A 24,057-nucleotide genomic window follows, 5' to 3' on the forward strand; every position below is an offset into this window, starting at 1 on the left:
CAGACAAGAAACAGACAAATAGACCTCCTCCTTTGCTTTCTAACCCCAGTAAGATGCAGCAGCGCAGCCACTCTTTTAGGCTACATTAATTCTAATCATAATTTTTAATGATTTTGTTTTCATGTGAACTGTGGCTCAGGATAAGAATAATGGGCTTAAAACATAACGATGTTTGCAACCAGACAACAGTTTCTCTGCTCAAATTGAAGTAAACCTGCTGAGTGGAGGCTTGCTAATTCAAACCCTGCAAACTGTCCACATATATAACTTAACCAGGATCATTTCTACTGTATATACTATTTATTAGTTTCTGCCCATATTATAGATCCATTACTGACATGTCATGGCTGCATTCATTTGCACTGTACCACTGCCTCATCGGTTAACTGTTAATCCTGTACATTTGATTTATATCTTTATTCATGTTATTTGCACTTTTGCTACTGCTTGCACTATCTGTTTAGATGCTTAACTGAATTTTGTTGTACTAATAGGTACTGTGTGCAGCTGCTATAAAGCTGAATCTAAGCTGTCAAATATCTTTGATTATACACTATGTATGATAGCACATTTGAATTCATACAGTATGATAAAGCATCAATAATACTCATGTCAGAAAATCTATTACTCTATAAGGTTTCAAAATTATGGTAATTTACATAACTCGAATGCTACCTGCTTTGATATGAGTAGGTAGCATTCATGTTACCTGCTTTCGAATGCTATTTTTAAAATATCATAGCAAAACTATAAGTCTAACTAGGCTGTAACTAACTATAAATGCAAACATTTTGTATTTGTATTTTTTATATGTTAATAGTCCTCTAAGAACCCATTTTATATAGTAAAAAGGTAGTAGTTCAGATCCTCTGAATGGCTAAGTCTTAAAATAGTGTATGATCTACCCAGAGTCACAAATCTGCATCACAACAGGGTTTAGATTAGTAACACAGATATAACTATTCCGATTGGTAGGATGCACAAATAAAGAATTTGCTTGTAAATGTTTCCGAAGATGTTGTGTGGAACGGTTAATAAAGCTACCACAGAGGGTAGAGAGCTGTAAAGGAGTACAGATCCCACTATAGGTTCCACAGATTAGGATGGGCCCTCTGAGTAGGTCTCAGAGGTTCAGATTACTGATTTCACAAGGACCGCCTATTATAAATAGGGCCATTACCTACCGCTTTATTTCAAAACCACAATACAAGGAAAGAACATTAACCTCATTTGATGGTGCCCCTGTGGTAACACCTTTAAGCAATGCCCTGTGGTCTAAAATTTAACTATATCTGAGGGTACCTGAGGTAAAGAAAAGAAAAGAAAAGAAAACAACACACACACACACACACACACACACACACACACACACACACACACACACACACACACACACACACACACACACAAAATAAAAAAGTATACAAAGCTCTGATGTAACTCCCTAGGGAAAGTGGGTGATGAATTTGGATGCAGTGCGTCAGCAGTCAAAATTACAAAACTATGAGCACAGTGAGGAATAATATGGGTTCAAAGGTGGGTTGGGCTGAGAGTGCGCACTCATTTTGTGCCATCGCAGAGCCGTTAGTAGCTCAGGAGTGGGGTGAAGGAAGCGTCATTATGAAGAATCCACCTGCCTGTTTTTATTTTCGGATCAATGAGAGTGACTCAGTGTGGATCACCTCCTGCTGCCTGGAAATCATCCAAGACGGGCTTGTGCTCTGTGGACAAAGCTCAAATTCGATGTGCGTAAATGTGGCCACCTACACACACACACACACGTATATACTGTATCAGCGTGTATAAGAAATGTATGCGAAGGTGAAGGAAGTGCACCTGTCAAGTGATAGACCTCAGCAGTACAATGGCTGTGTGGGTTTGTGGTCTATAACGGATGTTCGACAGGCTGATGAGCTCTGGCACTAACACACTCCTTCCTCCACACATTCTCCCCTCCTCTGCCTGTCTTCTCATCTCTTTAGGCGGTGGGCGTAAACTCCCTCCTTTTCTTCCTAAATGCCGTCTTTCCATCTCCACTCTCGTTCCTCCTGATCCTCAAATCCTTCTATGCATGTTGTTTTCGCTGATTGCGAGTTTGACAGGTCTTCAGAGAGAGAAACGCAGAGGGAGAGGAATCAAACAATCTCCTCAATTAGGCAGCCCACACAAACGTACGTCTGAACTCTATACCATCTTCATCAGTTGTCGCAGTTTTCATCTTTCAGTCGCAGACACCTTTGTTCCCGAGTTGAAAACACTGTTCACAACAAAGGCAGAGAAAACCATTTAGCTTTGAAGAACAGAAAGCCACGACAAGCTTTTAAGGTTTATTTGCATCGAGAGGAGGGAGTCTCTCTGCTTTTTCTGCCTTAATTGACCCATCAGTTTGCCTGAAATACGCAAAGGCTACACAGCGGCCAGTAATGTGAGGACATTCACAATGCAAATGGATCTCCGACTGATTTTGTTATAAGATTTAATATAGTGTCACATTTAAAGGGCAGCATTTCAGCAGATTAAACACAATTAATGAGGAAAGGGGAGATGAGGAAGTTGCTGTTATGGTCCAGTGTCATGCACTAATTACACCTACTAACTAACAATGAAAAGATCCTGTTATATTTCTGATGTAAGGAGTGCTAAGTTTGCAAGTTTAAACAGGAACCAAGACACATAATACAGCACACACAGCCTCTTTGGTCTTATGTCACTAACCAGATTTTCAGCACTGAGAGTTGACGACTAAATGTCAAAGAAACACACATAATCGCATGGTGCTGCCTCACTTGCACGTGCACGCACACACACACACACAGACAGGCACGCGCACACACACACACACACACACACACACACACACACACACACACACACACACACACACACACACACACACACAGACTCACACAGAGTGAGGAGAGACAGCAGGCTATAGAGGAAGAGAAAGTAAAACACGGGAAGCAAAGAGGAAGTGAGACAGATTAAGAGTCTATACAGGACCTTCGGATGTTCAACAATGGGGTGAGTCAATACTGTTGTAATACTGTGGTGCACTGCAGCATACCTGGAGGGGCTCGGACCTGTTGATGCAATCAGTTGTGGATGTCTGGAGTTTTCTCTTTCCTCCCATTTGTCTCCTCTCCACTTGGCTGTCAACCTCTCTCGCAGCCCCCACTCCCATCTTTCCTCCCACAACTCCTGACTTCCTCTCCTGTCCCTTCTCTCCTCCCTCCCTCCCTCATTATGTGTGTTACTGGGAAAAGAAAGCGCTGGCTGTGCAAAAGTCAGTTCTTGGTGATGAACAAAAAAAAAAAGTTCACAAGTCATTCACACCATCTCCTTATGTTATTTTACTCATGCTTTCCCCTATACATTTGTAGTTGAAGTATATAAACAAAGAGGTTGACATTTGAAAGATTTTCGTCAGACAGCAGTGACAAACTTTCTTTCTGGCTCAATTTTTCCCCCTCATCCATCTTCTTTCTTTCTTTTCCACAGACACACTATCCTCCTCCCATTTCTCCCGTCCTAAGGAACTCAATCTTTCCCTCCCTCCTTCCAAACCTTCATTTCTTCTTTCCTTCCTTCTAATTGTCTTAATCATTTCCTCCATTTATCACTCCCTCTTTCTGTACATCCTAACTCTCATCCTGTATCATTGACCTGGAAGCCTCTGAGCCTGTTCTCTCAGCCGTGGGCATCATGACCATAAGCTGAGTCGCAAGGCTATTTATATTTGTTCCTAATGAGGTGAGATTTCTCTCCGCCATAGCAACGGTCTCTATGGATACCCTGCACTTGGATACCAGATCCCATCCTGTTTTAAATGTCTTATTATGGGCTGCGCCTTCCCTCGTGCATTGTAGCCTAATTAATTCGGAATTATCGCCCTTTTCTGTGTGAACGGTGCAGAAATGCCCTGAAATTACAACCAAACTGGTGGCATCAGTACAGGTTTACATCAAATATAGAGATCATTTTTCCACCGGTCAATTTGCAGCATCCCAAAAGAAAAAGAAAAAAAAATCAATATTAAAGCACTTAGACATGCAACCTGATGCGCAGCTCAGTTTTTTTTTAAATTGTCAACTTCTGTCACAAGCAGAAGGGAGTAGAGACCTCTACAGGTGCTCTCATTATTTGATCTGAAACACACACACACGCACAGAAGGAGTATCTGTCTTCTGAGAGGCTGCCGGGTGTGCTATTGATCTGGTCAGGTCTGAGCCAAGTGAAGGTGCCGGATGCAGCACAAGACCCAGGTAGCCGAGTTCAGATTATTAGAGGATCTCTGCAGCTGGGGTCACACAGGTGTTGAAACCCGCCATCTTATTTCCTGATTTCTGCCTCTACACCACCAAGCGAGACAACCAATCAGTAAAGCGGCGGAGGAACTTCTGGAGAAAGCCACAGAGGTGTAAGCACACGCACACATACACACACACCAACATATATGGATGGACTGAGCGTCTTTGTATTTACAGGAAGTCTTAGAAATGTTCTCTGCTTTCGCCTGATGACGAAGAGTGCGACAGCTGCATGCACATGTACTCACACAGGTACACACACACACAAACACACACACCCTGACAGGTGCCGCATTGTTTTGGCATGTCCAACTCTGGCAGCTTGTTTGCCTCAGACCTCTCACCCTGTGTGATGACTCAGAGACGGGGAGATGAAAGGAGAGGCTGGAACAGGGGGGAAGAGAGGGGTGGGGGACTCTGACAGGAGGGGATGGAGGGCCTGAGATGGCTTTAGTGTAAGTTAAGTGAATCATATCATTAATGCTATGTTAAGAGATTGTTTTGACCTCTACGTGGCTGTCTGCATATGCAAGTGTGTGTGTATGTGTCTGGCCTTTGTCCCACTAAAGCAGGTGGCAGCGGTGACGTCCGTCTTCTTCCCAGCAGTGTGCGCGCACGCACACACTCACACTCGCACACACCTTGCCTCCCTCCTGCTCTGTGCTCTCTGGTGTCAGTCCCACTAGATTCTATCGTGCCTGAAATTCACCCATCATATCGGGTGGCCTCATGGTGCTACGTGCTAACACAAGATCTGCGCGCACGCATGCAAAGCCACCCACAAACACACACACGCACACACGCACGCATGGAGGAGCACTGCACAGTGGACTGACTTGATTATACAAGCGGAGCAGCTCAACCTGACAGAGAAACAGGCACCAAAAAGGAAACACGAAAAGAATATAAAAGGCTTATTTGCCCATGTTGTATAAGCATGTTTCATCTTCCCACTCTCGCCTACCCTCACCCACACAGGTTAGATCCAATAGCTAGTGCCAGGCCTCTCTATCTTGCAACACAAACATCTCTGTGCGAAGGAATATTGCAGTCGAGTTCTTTTTTTCATAAGCTCTTCCCTCTACACCCACACATGCGCATAGTGAGGGGGTGAGAGGGAGACGGGGGTAAAAAGGAGAGCTGGTAAAAGAAAATGAAAAGAGAAGAGGTGAGGGGGGGCGGAGGGGCAGGGAGAGAGAGAAGTGCTCATGAGAGCCAGGAGGTAGTTGTTATAGTAACTGTGTCTCTATACCTGTCAATCAGAGCTATTTCAGGCATCTTGCTTCTATGGGAAAAAAAAAAAACAAAAAAAAAAAACCCCATAACGCACATACCAGGGCCACAGAGCTGTTTCACTGAGGCAAAATCATCAGCCAACGCACATGTACTGATACTGGCAACTTGTAAGCTGATAGAATGATCAAATTTACACCGTAAATGAGATTTCAGCACAATGTCATGTTCTTACTTTTTAAAGATTCTCACATTTATACCTCACACTGCTCTGTGTGAATGTGATGCACCTGCCTCATGTGCATTCACAGCTCTGTCAGATGAACTTAAGTACCCCCTCATCGACACCACTCCTTCTGTTTCTAATTTCATTTCAGCTGATTTTAAACTGGATGATATTTAACACTGTCATACCAAAGCTGGACCTTTCGACCATTTATTTATCCATTACTTTTAACTAAGGCTGTCTATTTCAACCACTTATCCACTACTTTTGAAGTAATACCTGAACAATTTATTCATTATTTTTAGCTAACTATTCCAATTGTTTAATCATTACTTTAAAATAGCAATTTGAACTGATAATTGTTTTTAGTTAGCTATTTAAACCATTTATCCTTAATTTTAGCTGACTGTTTAGACTTCCTAGCTTCCTTGCTAACTAGTTTTCCGGCACTCTCAATCGCAGCACCCGTTTTTTCAAAATTAGTTGAGCTACTCCTCAATCTTTCCACGTACCCCAGGTTGGGAATCTCTGTATTAGAAAATGTTTCCCTCATCAAGTATGTATAATTATCATAACAGCCTAAGAAAACCCTCGATTCAGCCCTATTGCGGACAAACACATGGTGAGGAGGAGAGAAAAGCGATGAGAGAAAAGAGTGGGGGAGTAAGAATAGTGTGAACACCAATATGGCTGAGTGCTGAGTTTGGGAGCCATTAGGCAGAAGGTAATTAATACCTGTCACTGCAGTGCTCTGTTCACTGCCGTTATTCTGTTTCAGACCAATTAAAATATGACACTCCTCCGGTGGAGAACGTCTTGTTAAAATTAAGCGCCTGAGACACACAGACACCTTTGATAAACACATCTAGAGCTACAATTGGCTTTGGCAGCAATGACATGCGTTATAGATAGAAAGGAAGAGAGACATGGCAGTGTGTGTGTTGTGTCACTTCCAGTAGGAGATGTGAGCCGTTAGATCTGATTAAAAGCGTGTACATTTCCTTGTGAGTTTCACTCTCTTAACATACAAAATGGAGACTGACGTGATGTTATGAGAAAAGTATGAGCCAAGAGATACTGACCAGTGAAGACAACTCACTGCCAACGATTTGCGCGCTTCAACAGAAGGAGAGACGAATGGTAAGCAAAAACAGATGAGCCAGGGGAGAAAGGAAAAATGGAGGTGAGAGCAGCTGAGGGTATAAAAAGACGGTGGTATACAGAAAAAGGCTTAGGAGCAAAGCAAAATATGATGAAGAGATGCTGATAGGAAGAAAAACAAAATGGGAGAGTGCTGAGGGAAAATGTAGTGAAATGTGGTGGTTTTTTTTTTAAAGAGTTGAGCTGGTAGGAACTCAAGAAAACAGATTAGATGGAGAGAAGAGAGAGGAAAATGGAGAGAGGTGGAGTGATGGATGCAGGCAGGGGACCAGCAGCTCTCTGCCAACATCTCCATGCATCCTTCCAGACATCACACTGCGCTGCCATCTGCCTTCCTGCCACACACAGACACGGGGACGAGATATGTGAAATCATTAGCGTCTCCTGACACTGAATAAATATCTGGGGATGAAATCTGTCTGTGGAGAAATCACCTGCGGGGAAATATGATTGGATGAGATCACGACCTCACTGGAGCGTAATTTGCATCTCATCTAAATGGGATCTGCCCCCAACGCTCAGGAGGTCAAAAGGCGTCTGATTAGTCGGATGGGACAACTCCCTCCCCGATTGGATGAAAGGAGCAACAACGCCAGGTGAAGTGCTGCTAGGCTGCTGCTCCCCCTGCGAGCTGCAGGACTGCCCTCTTCTGGCTGCTTTACAAACCTCCACAGTTTGATGAAAACAGGAATACATACAAACACAAACAAGACATCCAACATTTAAAGACAGACAAATTCTGGCTGGCAGTTGTTGTTTTTAATCACATTAGAGCTGAGGAATAAAAATAAACACAAAGGGCATGAGAGTGCAGCACAGAGTGTCTCAGTTAACCACACACAGTCTTATTTATACATATATTTATATAATAGAATTTCTTCCACTTGTACAGCCTCTGATTGCATCACAGAAATATACCCACATTCCCTGGGTGAGAGAGAAAAGAGCGAAAGAGAGCAGAACTCTCAACAGTCATCATCTACATTAGAAAACCTACAGGCCATTCCTTTTTATAGGTTTATACATGAGCAGGGCATCGGTGCTCATTACAAAAATAGGAATATAGTTGATATAGAAGCACAGGGGCTTGATTGACTGGGGGAGTGAGGATGTGGCTGCGCCCTCCAATCAGTGGCATGACTTGTAATGACCACCCATCCAACCATCCAACACACACTCCCAAACCAGGAGAGCCATCCTGGTGTCCCATGTGCCTCCATGAGTGTTATACAGCAGTCCAGCCCAGGCAAAGAGTCAGTCATTAATGAAAAGCAGTTAGTGCTTAAATTAAACAATTAACAAAACCATTAGAAATGAGTACATAAAAAATAATCATGGAGGCAAGAGGAGGGGGTTAGTGCATTGATGAAAGTTGAGATGGTTTAGGAAAAGTGCTGTCAGAGCCCAGAAAACCTCGAGATGGAATAAAAAGGAATGGTGGGGTGGAAAAGAAAACCTTGGGGAGAGATTAAATAAAGCATAGCAAGAAATAAAAGGTCTTAGGGTGAAGTGCAAAGCAGCTCAGAGGTCACCAGTCAACTTGGGTTTCTACAGCTGCAGATTGTGAGAAAAAAAACAAACAAAGGATGAGAGGAAAGGGAGCTGATGGGGGTAAAGTGTTATTGCTGGGCGTATTTTTTTATTTGGTGTGAGAAGAGGAATGAGGGGATGGAGAAGAGAGTTATTGCTGAGGGTAGTAGGGCTGCTGCTGTGGCGGTTGCTGGGGGTAGCCAGGGTACGGCTGTCCGGCAGGAGGGGCTCCTGGGTATCCTGCCTGTCCTGGAGTCGCCTGGTAGGGCATGTAGGGCATGTTGGGCATGTTGGGCATGTTGGGCATGTTGTATTGGCCATAAGCATAAGGGTTGTAGCCCATTGGCATCTGGAAGTATCTGCATGGACACCACAAGAGAGGAAGCAAATGTGTGAGTGACGTTAACCCAAAATAAAACTGTCACATTTTAATTTTTTTTTAGCCATGTATCCAACCAAATCTACTGCAGAGATGTTTTCAGAACCCAAACTGGACTAAGTTGAACAAGTTAACCAGATAATCAGATAACAAACTACATTTTACCATTGAAGTTTACGAAGGAAGTGTGCCATGTAATCATGAAACACACGATCTAAAAATAATCTGTTCTTTCAATCATCAGTATATAGAGTTAAAAATAGCGTTGGGGTTTGATAGCATTTTACGAAAACACTATCTTTTCAAATCCCTCATCAATTGTTCAGCTTCTGATTCGGCTTTAATTCAGCGTAATTATTTTTATATCTTATTTTTCACAAGCTATTTGCTCCAAATACTGGAGGTCGGACTACAGAACTATTAAAATGATGAGCTTAAAATACTGATAGAATATAAAAAATCATTCAGCTGGAAGATTCACATGTAACTGACATGATGTGATCAACGAGGTCATTTCTCTAGAGGGAAGTCACCACTCTGTTGCTCTTGTTGACCTACAAAAACACAGTCCTCTCCCAGTCGTACAGTGGTGTTAAAGAGTGATGTGATTTTTCACTCACAAACCATCTTTGGCCGAGTAAATACACCAGCTTGCAGAAGGCATGTTAACCTAAAGGCAGCCAAGTTTATTTTCGGCATAAAAAAAAAAAAAGAAAAAAAAAGAAGAACATTAATTAGATACAGCTAATTTAACCTGCCACTGGTGATGTTTGTCATTTTAATGCGCGAAAAAGACATTCAGCACTGGCTAAAAATGAAAACCCTAGGACCATAATGTTTTTCTCACATTGCTGTTGGATGGCACATTAAGAGCGAGGAAAGATAAACCCCTGAGCTTAACGAATGCAGGTATTTTGCCGAAAGAGAATGGAATTAAAAAAAGGAACTGGCTATCAGAAAACGATCCTACTGTTCACTCCATCCTGACATCAATATAAAGAGATATACAAGTCAAAAATTCATTTTGAAATCAAGATATTGTGATGGAAAACTCACCCTGGGTAGCCCTGATAAGTGGGGTAAGGTGGTCCCTGGGCCTGGGAGGGTGGGGCCACAGGTGGTGGGTTGTTGGTGGCAAGGCCAGCGGGTGGTGTGTTGGTGGGAGTGGTGGACGCTGCCTGAGGAGTGAGGTTGGGAGGAGGAGGCCTGGCTGGGGGCTGGGGCTTCGCCAGGGGCTGCTGCTGGGCTTGTTGAGGCTGCTGAGGCTAGAAGGCAGAGAGTCGATACATTACCACCGGCCTTCTATAAAGTTCAGTGGTATTCGCTATTTGGCTTTTGCGAGTTGCTGCTTACAAATACGGTCCTGGGTGCAGGGGTTGGGCCGGCCGTGGGGTTGCTCTGATAGGCGGGAACGTTGAAGGATGGAGCACTGGGCTCTCGGGCGATGCTCTGCTGCAGCTCCCTGAAACAAGGATCGAAACATTACAAACGTTACCTGTACAGCTGTTTCCTCTGTATTCATGTATGTAGGACCCCATAGCCCTCATTTGCCCCAGCTGCTCAGGTGGCTTCAATCAAACCCACCCCAACAGCTCATATGACTGTCACACAAACCAGTCAAACAATAATAATTAAAAAAACCCAAAAACAGAACAGACAAGTACGTACTTAAGTAGTTCATCCCGTTCTGTCTTGCGAGCGAAAACAATGTCGCTGCATTTGTTCTGGAACTTAAGCAGGATTTCTGTCAAGTCGTTGTAGAACTGAGGAAGGAGAAACAGAAGTGGACAAAAATAAATCACCTGGACTGCAAACCACCTTGACACACTGACACACACACTGACACACACACTGACACACTGACACACACACACACACACACACACACACACACACACACACACACACACACACACACACACACACACACACACACACACACCTAGAACGTTTCTGTAAAGATATGTATTACTGCAGTACAGTTCATCCGTTCTGTGGCTCGTATGTTATGCTAAGTGAGTACCTTGGTGCCTTCGCGCAGGTTGTTGCTGATCTCAACGTAACTGTCGTGGGCTGAAGCCAGCTTCTTCAGGACCTCCTCCCTCTGGTTGGCCTCTGTGTTGGACTGCTTCAGAGTGCTGAACTCCTGATGGGATGTCTGGAAGGTGGCCACAGGTTTAAAAAAAGCGATCATAGATTGAGGAGCTTAACTTCTGAAACTTAGCAGAACATAAGTAGATTTATGCTCTGTAAACTATAAATTACTTCTTCACACACAGGGGCACCATTCAGAGTTTTACAAACTCTTATGGCTTTATCTCCACCTGCTGTGAGAACTGCAAGCATGTGTTTTTTGTTTGATACAGGTAATGCTTCACTGATTCCAGTAAGGAAACTCACTTTTTGTGTGCTCTACTTCAGAAAGTCAAATTTTACTGTAGCTACAAACAACACCCTTTGAGCTGTTGAAAGGTTCGGAGTCACTTCAGCAGGGCAGCATACTGCTGACACGCGAACCGGTTAAGAAAGTGTCTCTTCAACAACAGGCCGCCTTGTGTGCGTTTATATACCTGAACCTGTCCCAGCAGCTCTTCCTGTGTACGGAGGGTGGCCTGTACCCTCTGGTTGTAGGCACCATACAGCTGGTCGAGCTGGGAGAGTGACAGCTGCTCCTCATTGATGGCCCCGTCCTGGGCGAGCGCCGTGAGGAAGGCGGTAGACATGTCAAAGGTCACGGCCTTGATCTCTCCTTCCAGGGTCTCCCTCTCCTTCTTCATCTCGTCCAGCTTGGTGAGCTGGGAGCGCAGCACGTTCACCACCTGGAATGAAGAGAGACAAGACATCTTGACTCCTCCGTCTCTTTCAGTACACTATCCTACATTAACCCTGACCTCTCACCCATGTCATAACGGTTGCAGTCTACAACACACGTCAACACCGTTCTGTCGTACACTTTAGCATGAATGCAGTGTTGCTTGAGACATGCACTTCTTCTCTCTTTCCCAGTTCTGGTTACTTAGTTCTTTAAGTTCCCAAGTGACACACATTGCAAAGTCAGCAAGCAAAATGAAAAATGGAACTACTGTGGGGAGGAGGGAAAGAGCCATAGAAGCACACAATGTCCACTGGGTGTTTGTGTACAGCAGGTTTCTATGTTTACGTGGCACACAAAATATCTTGGGATGAGGCTGCAGATTGAAATAAAAACTCTAGTTTTACATTAACTAAACAAAGATATACGGATGAAAATAGAGGCAGACAGACCTCGCTGCCCTGTAGTGTTTTGGTCGGGTTGGCAGAGGGGATCGCAGCATTGAGCTCGTCCTCTGGTTTACACAGCAAGACGATCATGTCACAGTGGGCGCTGTAGCGGTCCCTCACTACCTGGTCGGCCTGTACAGCTTTGTCCAAGATGTTGCGGAAGTTAGCACCCTCTGGGGAAGAGAAAAGAGAGAGGGAGGGAAGGTTAGAGGGCACAGGAGAGAAGGAAAGGAGGGACAGATGAGAACCATGGTCAACAGTGCTTGGAAACATACTTTGAAAACTACGTAAAAAGCAAACAGTTTGTGTGTGTGTGTGTGCGTGTGTACCTTCGCGAAGGGGCTTATACAGGTCTCTAGAGGGGGTTCTGTTCCAGCGCTGGTTGAATTTGGTTCTCAGCTCATTGTCTGTTGTCTCTTCATCGTCCAGCATCTTCAGAGACTGATGGACAAAAACACAAACATAATGAGTGCATGCAGGAAATATAAATGTCTTAACAACGCACACATTAAATGATCTGATGACTACGCCTTTATTAATCATTTATAGGCCATGGGTCATGCGGGCATAAGTGTTATCGACTTTTGAGGAATATTTTAGCATTCACTGTATAATTACTCAGCAACCTCCTGGCAACAATACAGTACATACGTTCACGTAGGGCTTCTATTGAAGCTTTTTTCATTTTCATCATTGATTAATTTTTTTGATATCTCAATTAATTGTTTTGTCTGCAAAATCTCAGAAAACAGGGAAAAACGGCTTTCACAACTTCCGAGAACTAAAGGTAATGCCGTCAAATTTCTAATTGTGTCTGACCAACAGTCTAAAAGCCAAAGATATTCAATGAGGGACAGAGGTACAATCTTACATTTAAGAACCTTAAATCAGCAAACACGGGGATTTGCTCTTGATAAATAACTTAAAAATGATTATTAAATTATCAAACATGTTGACGGTATTCTGCGTCTGCTCAATTTTCTGTCAATCACTCTATCAATGAATTGTTTCAGCACTACTTTCGTGTTTTTAAAAAAAAGTTAAAATCCTGCCTAGAGTTTGCATTTTAAACAAATTAATAATAAATAATACACAGTCTGCCTTTTGGCCAGCAGAAATGTACTTTCCTGCTTTATATTTTTCATTTTCAGTTATTGTACAATGTCTTTATACAACAGACAGAACTGCCTACTTTCGGGGGAAATCAGGACATTTTGATGTGGACTTTTCAACTCTGCCAATAAACTTGGAAGCAGATTGTGTTTCATGTTTTATTTTTTTCCTCCCGTCTGTTTATTTGTTTGTCAGTAAGCTGTGTAAAATACAGGTTGGCTGAAGCTGGTGGACAGACAGTCCTTGGCCCAACGATCAGTGGATTAGATTTCAGTGATGATCCTGATCTGGGATTTTTGCCATTAGGAACCAGTTTTTAGTAATCGTGTTCTTCTGGTAGTGGTGGTAGAAAAGCCCAACATTAAGGACGTCAGCTGGGAAAACGGCATTAGATACATATGCTACTTTGACAAGAAAGCAAACCCATATGACAAACCAGCTGTTAACGAGGCTGTACTCCTACATGTGTCCTCTTTACTTTTTAAAATGGATTTTGGCTTACAATTACCAGGAGGTAAGAGGTTAGATCACTGGAACATGGTGAAGTAACGCATGTATAACTGCGTTTGTATTGGTCTCTAACACCAACCTCGTCCAGGATCTCTCTGTTGCGAGTCAGAAGCTCAGGCAGGTCTTTGATTAGCTGCTCAATGCTCTGCAGTCCTCCTTGCTGCACGATGGCTCTGGCCTTCTCAGCGATGGATTGTGGGATAGAGTCTCCTGACAGATCCTCCAGAGCAGCCGGCAGGTTCAGTGATGCCAACACCCTGATGGACAGTTACACATCATCTATTAGTTACTATGGTCTCTCAAACACCAACCTGTGCCCTGTCAACAGGTCACAATTTTTTGGGAATAAAGACTGCTTTCACAAAGTTAATTTTGAGTCTTGCCCTGTTACATCATTTCGTATTGACAATTTTAATGTAGGAAAGTACAAACTACATTATGTGACTATTTCAAATTCAAAAGATGCCCATTATTAATTGAATTAAATGACATTTCAACCATCTTTTTGTTGGATGAAAAACTGCAAATTGTTAAGCACTTATTAGTATCTTCGTACCCATTGCAGAGATTGGTGGCCTCTCTCATCGATCCCACCAGTCTGTTAACAGTCTCAGCCTTCCTCTGGTTGTAAATGCTCATGGACTGCTGCACCGCCATGGGAACCATCTTCTCAAACAAGTCTGAAGAGGAAGAACAATTGATTACAAAAAACAAGCCAGAGTGCGTGGCAGATAAGATCCCATCTGAAGTCATCTACTCCCATTACAATGAGCTTGAGGTGATTTAGAGAATGAGCTTGGATGGGATTGTGCTTTAAAAAAAAGGGTTAGCAAGCCATTTAGTGGGAGGCTGCTGTCTTATATATAATGTCTTTCAAAGGGCATTTGCCCCAGAAATTTTCAACTCATAGGTCATTTTTACATATCCAGGTAGAAAAAAAAAAAACAACCTTTTTTTTCATTTAACGCCATAAACCATGGTGAATCATGGGAAATATCACACAAACAACACAAATTTTGCCATGCATACTACGTTTATGTAAAACTTCTGAAAAAACTGCTTAAATGAGAGTTGACTGGGTAGCATAAATGCTGGCTGAAGCTGTGCTATAACAAATGATCACATATATGACATTAAAGCAACAGCCTCTCTCCCTTGCCAAGAGTTAAGATGAGAAAATCAATACAACTCTCACATCTGTCTAGTAATACACAGCTACATCAAGCAGTCAGTTAGCTTAGCTTTGTAGAGAGACTGAAAAAAGAAGAAAACGACTAGCATGGCTCTAGCATGGATCTGAAAGTAATAAAATCCACCCGGCAGCTGCTCTAAAGCTCTCTAATTAGCACTTTATATATATAGTTTTATGTCTCTCCAAGTGTGTAAGACCGTCTCGAGAATGGGGGGCTGTGTTAAGTGTCCGTGTATCGCACCTGTGAATTTCTGGCTGAGTGGAGGTGTGATGGCAGTGGCTTTGACCAGCGCTGCCTTGCCGATATGCTCCAGATCCTTGACTTCAGGAACGCGGTCATGGTAGATAAAGTCGTTGTCTTTTTTGGCTGCAGTGAGGGCTCGGTTGATCTTGTCACTCAGGTCCTTAACGCTCACATACTCGTCGTAACGAGAGGCCACCGTCTTCACCAGCTCTGCTGCATGCTGGAGTGAGCAACAGTGGAGAGAAAATAGGCTCATGAGTGAGTTTTTTTTTTTTTTTTAGTTCTGATGTTGAACGTCAAGGTGAATTTGTTTTTTGAAGTCTACACAGGCATTAAAGACAAGAATTCATCCAAATGATGATGAATGAGTAGCCACGTAGACTGAAACTGATTTGCTGAGAGTATCTGAGAGAAAGCTGCGTACCTGCAAGCGAGCAATCTCCTCTCCAAAGCGCTTCTTCTGCTTGGCCAGGATGCTCTGGTGCAGCTCGGCGTTGGCCTGCATGATGCAGTGCTTGGCCGCCAGCACCGGCAGCACTTCCTGAAAATAAAAATACTGACCAGGGAGAGCCAACCACAGAGCAACACACAGGCACGCAAACAGATATATATATATATATATTCATATACACACAAACACACACACACATACAATGGCAAGGCAAACCACAAAAATGGCAGACACACACCAGCGCAGTCAAATAACAAATTACATCACGAAAGCCAATCACAAACAGGCAGAGGTGTGCAAAGACAACACACACACAAACACAGTGCCAACAACACCACCACCAACACCACCACCACGAGGGATGCAGAACAAAAGGAAGACGAGAGAGAAAACAGAACAGGCCATGAGTGTTTAACCTTTCAGCAAAAGCTGCTACACCTTCATCAAACGTCCCACAGCCATGTGTGTGTGTGTGTGTGTGTGTGTGTGTGTGTGTGTGTTTGAGTGTGACTATGATGGTGCATGTGAATGTTTGATTTCAGGCATTCAGGGAACACAGATGCTGCTTTTCAGATTTGTATCAATGTCGCTGACCTTGTTTTCAGTGTGCAAACAAAAAGTGACATCTTCATTCTGAACAATTAAAAAAAACAGAAACTAATGTGTGTTAAGCTGTCGTCACTGATGAGAATTACAAGATTTATGACAGAGTACATATAATAAATTGGGTTGCACCAACTGTCTGTACATCTATCGCCTATTGTGTCGGTAAAGCCCTTCTAAAGTTTTGAGTAACTACTAGCTAGTTTCAAACAAGTGATTTAATCAATTGTGTTGCACCATTAAAACTGAAAGTCTAGATAGTAGACTACCTTAGTGATGTATAAATCTGCTGCTAGGAAAAATCTACAGCACGGTCCAATTAAGAGCAATCAACTGCTCTCATTGTAGCATCACGAGCTGTAACATGACTTAGGGGTCAAGAGATATATTAAACTTACTTACTTGACAGTCCATGTAAAATTTAGTTAGGATTTTGTTTGTTTAAACTGTATATGCATTAGGTCTGCTACTATTGATTGAATTTGTTATCGACTGATCTGCTGATTACTTTCTGGGATAAGCATTAAGTCCACTATAGGTCTAAAATTTAGTCTGGTAACAACTAAACTCTACTTAGAGAAAATGTTAGTGTGGTGCAAATTGTTTTAGTAATGTGTAAATCTACGGTTAGTAAATGCTTATAAGTTGTCTTATTTTGAACTCTTGGAACGTTAGTTCAAGTGACTTATTTCATGTGTTTCACTTCAGTTTGATTTCCTTAACCTGAAAATATTAAATCTGTTGCGTGAACCTGATGTACTGAGTGCGTAAGTGTGTTTCAGTCACAGTGTTAGAGAGACAGTAAGTACTTCAGATGCCCAGGATTAGATGTAAGAAACTAATCAGAACGAAAACAGGTCAAACTGCAGTTCAGTAATAACCAACCAATCAGAGTGAAAAACAGGATGGAAATGGACCAATGAGAACAGAGAGAAATCGCAATTTGGACAGTCCCACAACCTGACTACCACTCTTCAGATCTTTTTTTTCCACCATTTCTCACATACAAAACAATACGAACACTGTCAGACACAACATGCCAAACCACACAGAATCCAAACTCTATGCATCGCCACCACACTGAGAACATGGCGGACGGTGAATTGTGTTTCTTGTTGGTTTTTGTTAAACCCGAGCAGGTTTTAGGTTCGTGTGTGACTGTATGTGTGGTGTGTCCTTCACGTACCTTGGGAAGGTTGTCCTTGTACTGGCACTGCTTGAAGGCGTCACCATAGAAATCTGCTGCCTGATTGGCCAGCTTTGCAATGACAGCATCTTTCATCCTGTCTATAGGTTGAAAAAGCCACTTTTAAAGTTGGCCAGCAAAGAGTACATACCAAAACACAGTCGAGATAAGTTGTTTTCTTGCAAACCACACATCACATACTGATCACACCATCTGTGGTTTTCCCACTGAATACGGACATTTGGACACACATTCACACACATTACACGGTATACTGTATAACAGCAGAGATTCTCCAAGTGTTTTTCTGGGCGGTCTGTGGTTGCTATCTCTTGTGCAACTCATCCATTTAACAACAGTGTTAATACGTCTCCTTGATGAAAGTGCCCTTACATCCTACAAAGTGTAAAAACTCAGTAATCCTTCATGGCAAAAAATGCATTTTTTTTCTTTTTTTTAAATAACGGGAGCTTATTTCATGATGTAACGTTCAAAACTTTTGTGCTTCAAAACTGTAATAAGCAACTCTGGAGGTAGAACGGGGACAGAGGCTGTTTGCAGCTTGGATCCAAACTGCCTGCTGCCATTGCTAGAAATTACTCTTTGGGCAAAAAAAAATCATGAGTCTGTAATTAAAGATGCTATTTATTCATAATACAATTAATCCCCTTTCTTCATATCAGCAAGACTGGTACCAGGTGACACCAGTGTCTCTAAACAATGAAATTTTCAGAGACATTACTGAGCAAAAGACTTACTAGTGGTCCTTTGTGTGTGATGCACTTTTTTAAAACTAATGGCTCGGACTGAAAAAAGAAGTACCTATATCACAGAAGTAAGGATAAGTCATAATGATCCTGTGCTGAAAAGCTCTGGAAGTCCCTGCAGAAGTTTATAATGTCTGTATGTGATGACAATGTGCACCTTGAACAATTGGGGTGTTTTTGTCTTTTGGTACCTGAAGTAGCTTTGAGGAAGAAGACCTCCTGGGCCTGGGCCAACATGATGAGACTCAGGGTGCCTACAGTCTCAGGGGAGACGTCCATGGTGGGCTCCCTGTTCAGCGCAGACAGCACTGTGTCCTTAATGTGACCAAATGCTCCGCTGGCCAGCTGGATAGAGACATAGATAAGAAGAGGAACACAGATGAGACACAAAGGCCATGACTGAAATTCACATAACTTGATTTTTTATTGTATTTCAAAAGCAGCCCTAGATTGTCCTTACTGTACATCACTAACCCCCAGTGTCTACCGAATCGTCGCTAAACACACCACGCTTCAGCTCCGTCGCACCCGCCAGAGGCCGTGTCTCAATAACAGCTCTTTTCTCTGCTCTGCTATCTTTACGTGCTAGCAGCCCATTTCACAAAAACTATTTGCTGGCACTGCTTACACATAGATTGCCGATGGTGGCAGCAGCACGCTAAAGAAAAGATACTCTTCTTCTGAATAGTGTCCAGTGGACATTTAAACCGCAACAGAGGAGTGACATTACAGAATAATTACATCCGACTGAGCATCATATTTCTGTAGTTCATCTGCACATCTGACAAAACAGTGTAACACTGATATTTCATGAAGAAATTTCCACCCGGCATTTAGAACTTGCCTTAAACGTTAGTATATAACTGTGTGGTGCTACACCCACCTGATAGTATTTGGCCGCAGCCTTCAGTCCCTCGTCATTGTCAAGGTTCTGCTCTGAGGCAATCTGACTGGCCAGGGCTGCTGCGTTAAACAACACACACGTCTTCTCGTAACCCAAACTGGCCAAAGCTGTAACACAAAAATCACTGTGGTTATTTTCAGGACGACTGAGTAATACAATTTCATAGCACACTAGCAAATTTTCCACAGAGTTTGTCACATTAAGATTAATTTGATCTTCTTTTCACAGCTAGAAAGTGATTATTATACAGAGGTAAGAGTGACATGCGTCTTTCATCCCTCAGATATCGACCTCTTTCTTTTTGGTTAACACAGCTGTTTGTTTAGAACTCGCATTTTTTTCCAACCAACATATTCTACTGCTTCATTCTACATTTTTCTCACCCAGAGCAAACTGGAAAGAATCCCACAGTCATGAGGTCCCACAATTCATCACAGAGGACAAAAGATTCAAGCGTGAACAGAAGAAATGTGAAGTGTGGACTGCAACAAAGAGCAATCTTAAGAATCAGGGGATTTTTTTAAATTATGAATTTTAAAGTTTTATTAATTTAATTTTGTTGTGTTTTCTTTGAGCACCTGTTAGTCTCTGACCCTGTCACACTTCTGTTACAACACACACATTCCTGTGTCATGTCTTTCTCTCTCTTACACATGCTTCTGTGGCTAATTTTTCTTTAAACCCTATAGAAAACCTTGTCAGGCCTGTTTGGAAAGATGGATTAAGAGATAGTATGACAGATATGTACCTCGAGGGGAAAGTCCTATATCGACGTTAACTCTTGTAATATTATTTCCTCCTTCTGTAGCTAACTGCATCCCTGTGCGCTCACCGTTAGATATTCTTCCATGAACACAAATGCACTTGATAAAAGGCTGCACCTACCAAGTTTGACTGAGCCCCCAAACAGCGATCCTTTATCAAAGGCATCCTTCCATGTGAAGGTTAAGCAGAGCTGTGAACAGAGAGAGGCTTTGTGTTGAAGTACTTCTGTTTGGGAACTATGTCTAACCCACATTCACGTGTGCTGGCCAATCAGTTACCTGGTTTTCAGAGAAGGGAAACTTGGGCTCGACAGCACACAGTTGGTCATAGTATCTGTAGAGAGAAAGAACTGACAGGATTAAAACCATGTTTTCTTATGTGTCTAAACTCAAAAATACTTATCCTAATTGTTTTGTACAGATCACAGGTCGTGGTTTTTATTAGAGAGATAGAAATGTCTATATTCGGGATTATTACTGAACTTAAGTTTATTTAAAGTTAAGTTAAAAAAAAAGAACAAAAAAAAGAGACAAGGCCATAAATTAAATCATAATTGATAAACTAGGTTTAGGGGTAGTGATTATTAAGACATAAATGAAGCTCTGTGGTTTGAGGAAGCTCTGCCAATTCAGAGACACTTGACAATGAGTCAGGAGAAAAAATATTGGGACAGGAAAGCACGGTGCACTGCGTATACACACACAGGCACACAGTCTGTGACTGCTCCTCAGCCCTTCATCTTATCTTCATCTCTTCCTGTGATGTGAGAAGTCTATTATTAGGAATGACAACATGTAAGAGGGGCCAGTTAGGGAATCCCCTAGTACCAGTTCACCCACCCTACTTTTCCAGTGCCAAGAAAGACTGGAGTGCAAAAACTTTCATAAACAAAGACTGGGTTTATATATAGAACTACTCACATATACAGTTTTTTATCCTAATGTTTTCCGTTCAGAAGGAAACACACACACCCACTCACACACGTGCACAGAAGAAAGCTGACATGAGGTGTGCCCTTCCAGTTAAATGAAGAGAAAAAAGAAAAAGTTCTACACAAAACAACGGTCACCACAGTAACACAATAGCGGTGTGTCAGCTTGCCTGTGAAAGGGATAGGGCCCGTCGCCCTGGCTACCTGGCACATAGCTAAAAGACAGCGCGCAGAGAGCCAAGGGGTGACAATGCTAACAGTCAGCAATGGCAGCCAATTCTGCACAAACATGCTAGCCTCAACCCTGTCACTTATAAGCCAAGACCAGGCATCTACTGTTGCACAGGCCCTAGATTTTACGCAAGAAGCCTTTCAAACCCTCTATACATTTGTAAGCTAATGACATGAGTTAGGTGTTTACAGGTAGTGTTTAAAACAGTGGGAAAATGGTTCAAATCCTGTGAGAAATCTCTTTTCAGGCAGTGCGGGTCAGTTTTTGTTTTGTTTCTTTTTTAGATTTTCTGTCAGTACATCTCTCAAATTTGGTCTTACAAACTACTGACATAAACAAAGGACGCACTGATCCAACAATTTCTCTCCCGATACCAATTCTGATACCTTGACTCAGGGTAAATCTCGGGGATCGTTTTTATGAAAGGTACCGTGAGTTCTGAGAATTCAATGGCACTTCAAATTGAGGCCAATATTGGATCGGTGCATCCCAAACACAAACTGAATCAGCGATCACCATCAACCACCAATTTATGGCATCAAAGGGTAGCTTGTGTCAGAAAAGCATCACAGACTCATGAATGAAAACAACCTATCGTGCTAAAGGCAAATGAATATCCTGCATTACTCCCAATTTGGCTGCACTCTACCTGCTGGTGCTTTCCACTCAGCACCTTGTGCTAATATAATCTTTCAAGGGCCTAGTCTTGGCAAATAAAAGATAATTCTACTTTGCACTGTAGCTAAAAAGTAATTCACTGTGGAGAAAAAATGGAAAACCGGCACCCTGCAAGTGCATACCTGGCAACTCATGCAATCTGGGCAAACCCTGTGTGTAGAACAAATCATAGGTCATAAAGAACTAAGACTGAGATGAGAAAGTGCAAAGTCTGCCTCTATATGTCATATAGGAATGGAGTATGTTAGTTCCATTAGAGCTAAGTCATTAAACAACTATAAGTCTGCACAGTTTTATAATAGTAAGACAGCAGTTAACAACAGCCTGGTGGGGTCAGTGGAGCATGGAAACAAGTTTGTTTGTGTCACTTAAATCCTTCTTCCAATATAGTTCCTCTATACAAAATGGTTTTGCTCTAAATATTTTGTGTATACATGTATGTCCTATGTTTTATGCATCCAGAGCAGCTTATTAAAACATAAAATCCAGTATATAGAGAATATAGAGGCCTTTCTCTGCAGAATGTGTCTCCATGCCTCTCCTTTCTTCTGATTTTCATACACACACCTATATGGAGAGTTAACATGTTGATCTCTGTTTGCTGATATGAAAAATTGGTTTATTACCCCTGCCATACTGTGAATGTCTATTCCTGTTGCTACCAGGTGGAGCAACGGCCTCGGCTACAGGGGGACCTGAATGTGACTGACATCTGACAGAGCAGACAAATAGATAGCTTACTCTTAAAAACTGCAATCTTTGTCGAAGTCACTGCTCTAAAATTAAGGATCAGGATGAGTCAGCTGATGATCAGTGTTCCCCGAAAAAAAAAAAAAAAAAAAAAAAAAAGAAAAAAGAAAAAAAGGCATGATTAGATTGAATGATGGTGACTGGATGTTTTATGTTTGTTGTCATGGATGTAGTTTTATTATTACACCTGACATATATTTAATTTCTGTTTTACGCATTTTATTATGTTATGTTTATTATGTTTTATTATGTTTCCACTGTTCAAAACAGTGTTGTTGTTTTGTTTTTTTTTTGTCTTTCACCTTGGGGACAGTTTAAAGTTTAAGTTTAAGCTAATTCTCATTCTAAAGTAAACCCTGTAGTTTTCTTTGAGTCATTTCAATGAATAAGCCATAACCGAAGATCATTAACTACCTTACCTGGCTAATTGAATCTTTTACATGTGTGACAGCTCAGTTCAACATGTTAAATAAGCCAATTCTTTTTTCGCCTCTCAAGGAAAACTGGCATAAATAATATATGAGTAAGTTATTTTAGTGAGAAATGTCTTATTGTATATTAGCTCGACTAACTTTAGCTCCCGGTTTAGCAACTAAAAGCTAACACACCTGGGTGCGGCGATGACTGAGCTAACTCACCGCCAAACGTAAGAAAGTTACTCTGGATGTACATGGTAGCAAGTTCGGCTGTGTTATGAAGGGGTTTTTTGGGGGGGGGGTCTACCTGAGGAGAATCTCCAGGGAGCTCTCATGTTTGTCCAGCGGCCTTCCCAGCGCGTTTTTGCGGAGCTTGTTCAACTCCTCCACGGCGCGGATATACTCCCCTTGCTCCTCGCCCGCTGAGTATGTGGCCGTTACAAATTTCGACAGGGGCTTCACCAGATCCACTTCAGAAGATTTTTTCAGCGGGACTGAAATAAACGTTGCCATTTCGGCCCGTAAAACGTTGTATGGAATCAGAAAGACAGACGATTAGCGACCAACGAACACAAACAACAGCGAGGGACCCACTTCCTGGATTCTCACAGGGAACGTCAAATTACGTCATGGGGAACGGAGACGGGCACCGCGCAGAATCACTATCGTTTTAATAGGAAAAGACTACGCTGACAGAAAATTAGCTTTATCTGCGCACAGCCACAACCTTTTAATCCCACGACGGGACACCATAGCCGGATCAATGTACTAGAGGGCCCAATGGCAAAATTGAGCTTCCTGGCGCCTATAAACCCCCTGTTCATCCCCATCTTTGTGTGATGTGTCCAGTATTTCCATACCAGAAAATGACATGGTACCTGGTTGGCTTTGAGTTCATCTGATTTAACACAAATAGTTTATCGGTATGCACCATATAAGCACAATATTCCCCAGAGAGACCCAGTGTTCAAAATTAAACAGATGAGCATTTAACTACTCAAATTAATATAAAAAATATATATATAAAAATTTTGATAGAACCATGAAATCCAGAGGCAGTTTAAAAATCCACTTTTCTTCAGTCTTGTAAACAATAAACCATGAAAACGGAATACTTTTATACGCACTGTATGTGATTGGCTGTGTGCTCATTCAGACTAAAGCAACAGTCATATATAATATAATGTCTGTTTTTATTTATATGATTACTTAGTTGGT

The 24,057-nt window shown here is 42.2% G+C and overlaps 1 protein-coding gene across 2 annotated transcripts; it reads right to left on the reverse strand.

Moving 5' to 3' along the window:
- Positions 1-7,672: 7,672 nt before the first annotated feature.
- On the reverse strand, positions 7,673-23,352 carry LOC120786762 (programmed cell death 6 interacting protein). Of its 2 annotated transcripts, none has more exons than XM_040122389.1 (18): positions 23,147-23,352; positions 20,111-20,165; positions 19,953-20,022; positions 19,047-19,174; positions 18,355-18,508; positions 17,397-17,497; positions 15,581-15,697; positions 15,154-15,376; positions 14,277-14,400; positions 13,800-13,977; positions 12,427-12,538; positions 12,101-12,270; positions 11,407-11,655; positions 10,860-10,994; positions 10,505-10,599; positions 10,190-10,298; positions 9,893-10,101; positions 7,673-8,816 (listed from the first exon to the last, which is right to left on the reverse strand). In XM_040122389.1, exons 1-18 carry the CDS (start codon positions 23,350-23,352, stop codon positions 8,609-8,611), a joined length of 2,643 nt encoding a protein of 880 aa, XP_039978323.1. In that variant the 3' UTR covers positions 7,673-8,608. The 2 variants fall into 2 exon arrangements, with proteins under 2 accessions (XP_039978323.1, XP_039978322.1); XM_040122388.1 differs by having other exon boundaries at positions 15,581-15,712.
- Positions 23,353-24,057: the final 705 nt, after the last annotated feature.

This window comes from Xiphias gladius, chromosome 24, assembly GCF_016859285.1.
Source record: "Xiphias gladius isolate SHS-SW01 ecotype Sanya breed wild chromosome 24, ASM1685928v1, whole genome shotgun sequence".
Taxonomy (NCBI): domain Eukaryota; kingdom Metazoa; phylum Chordata; class Actinopteri; order Istiophoriformes; family Xiphiidae; genus Xiphias; species Xiphias gladius.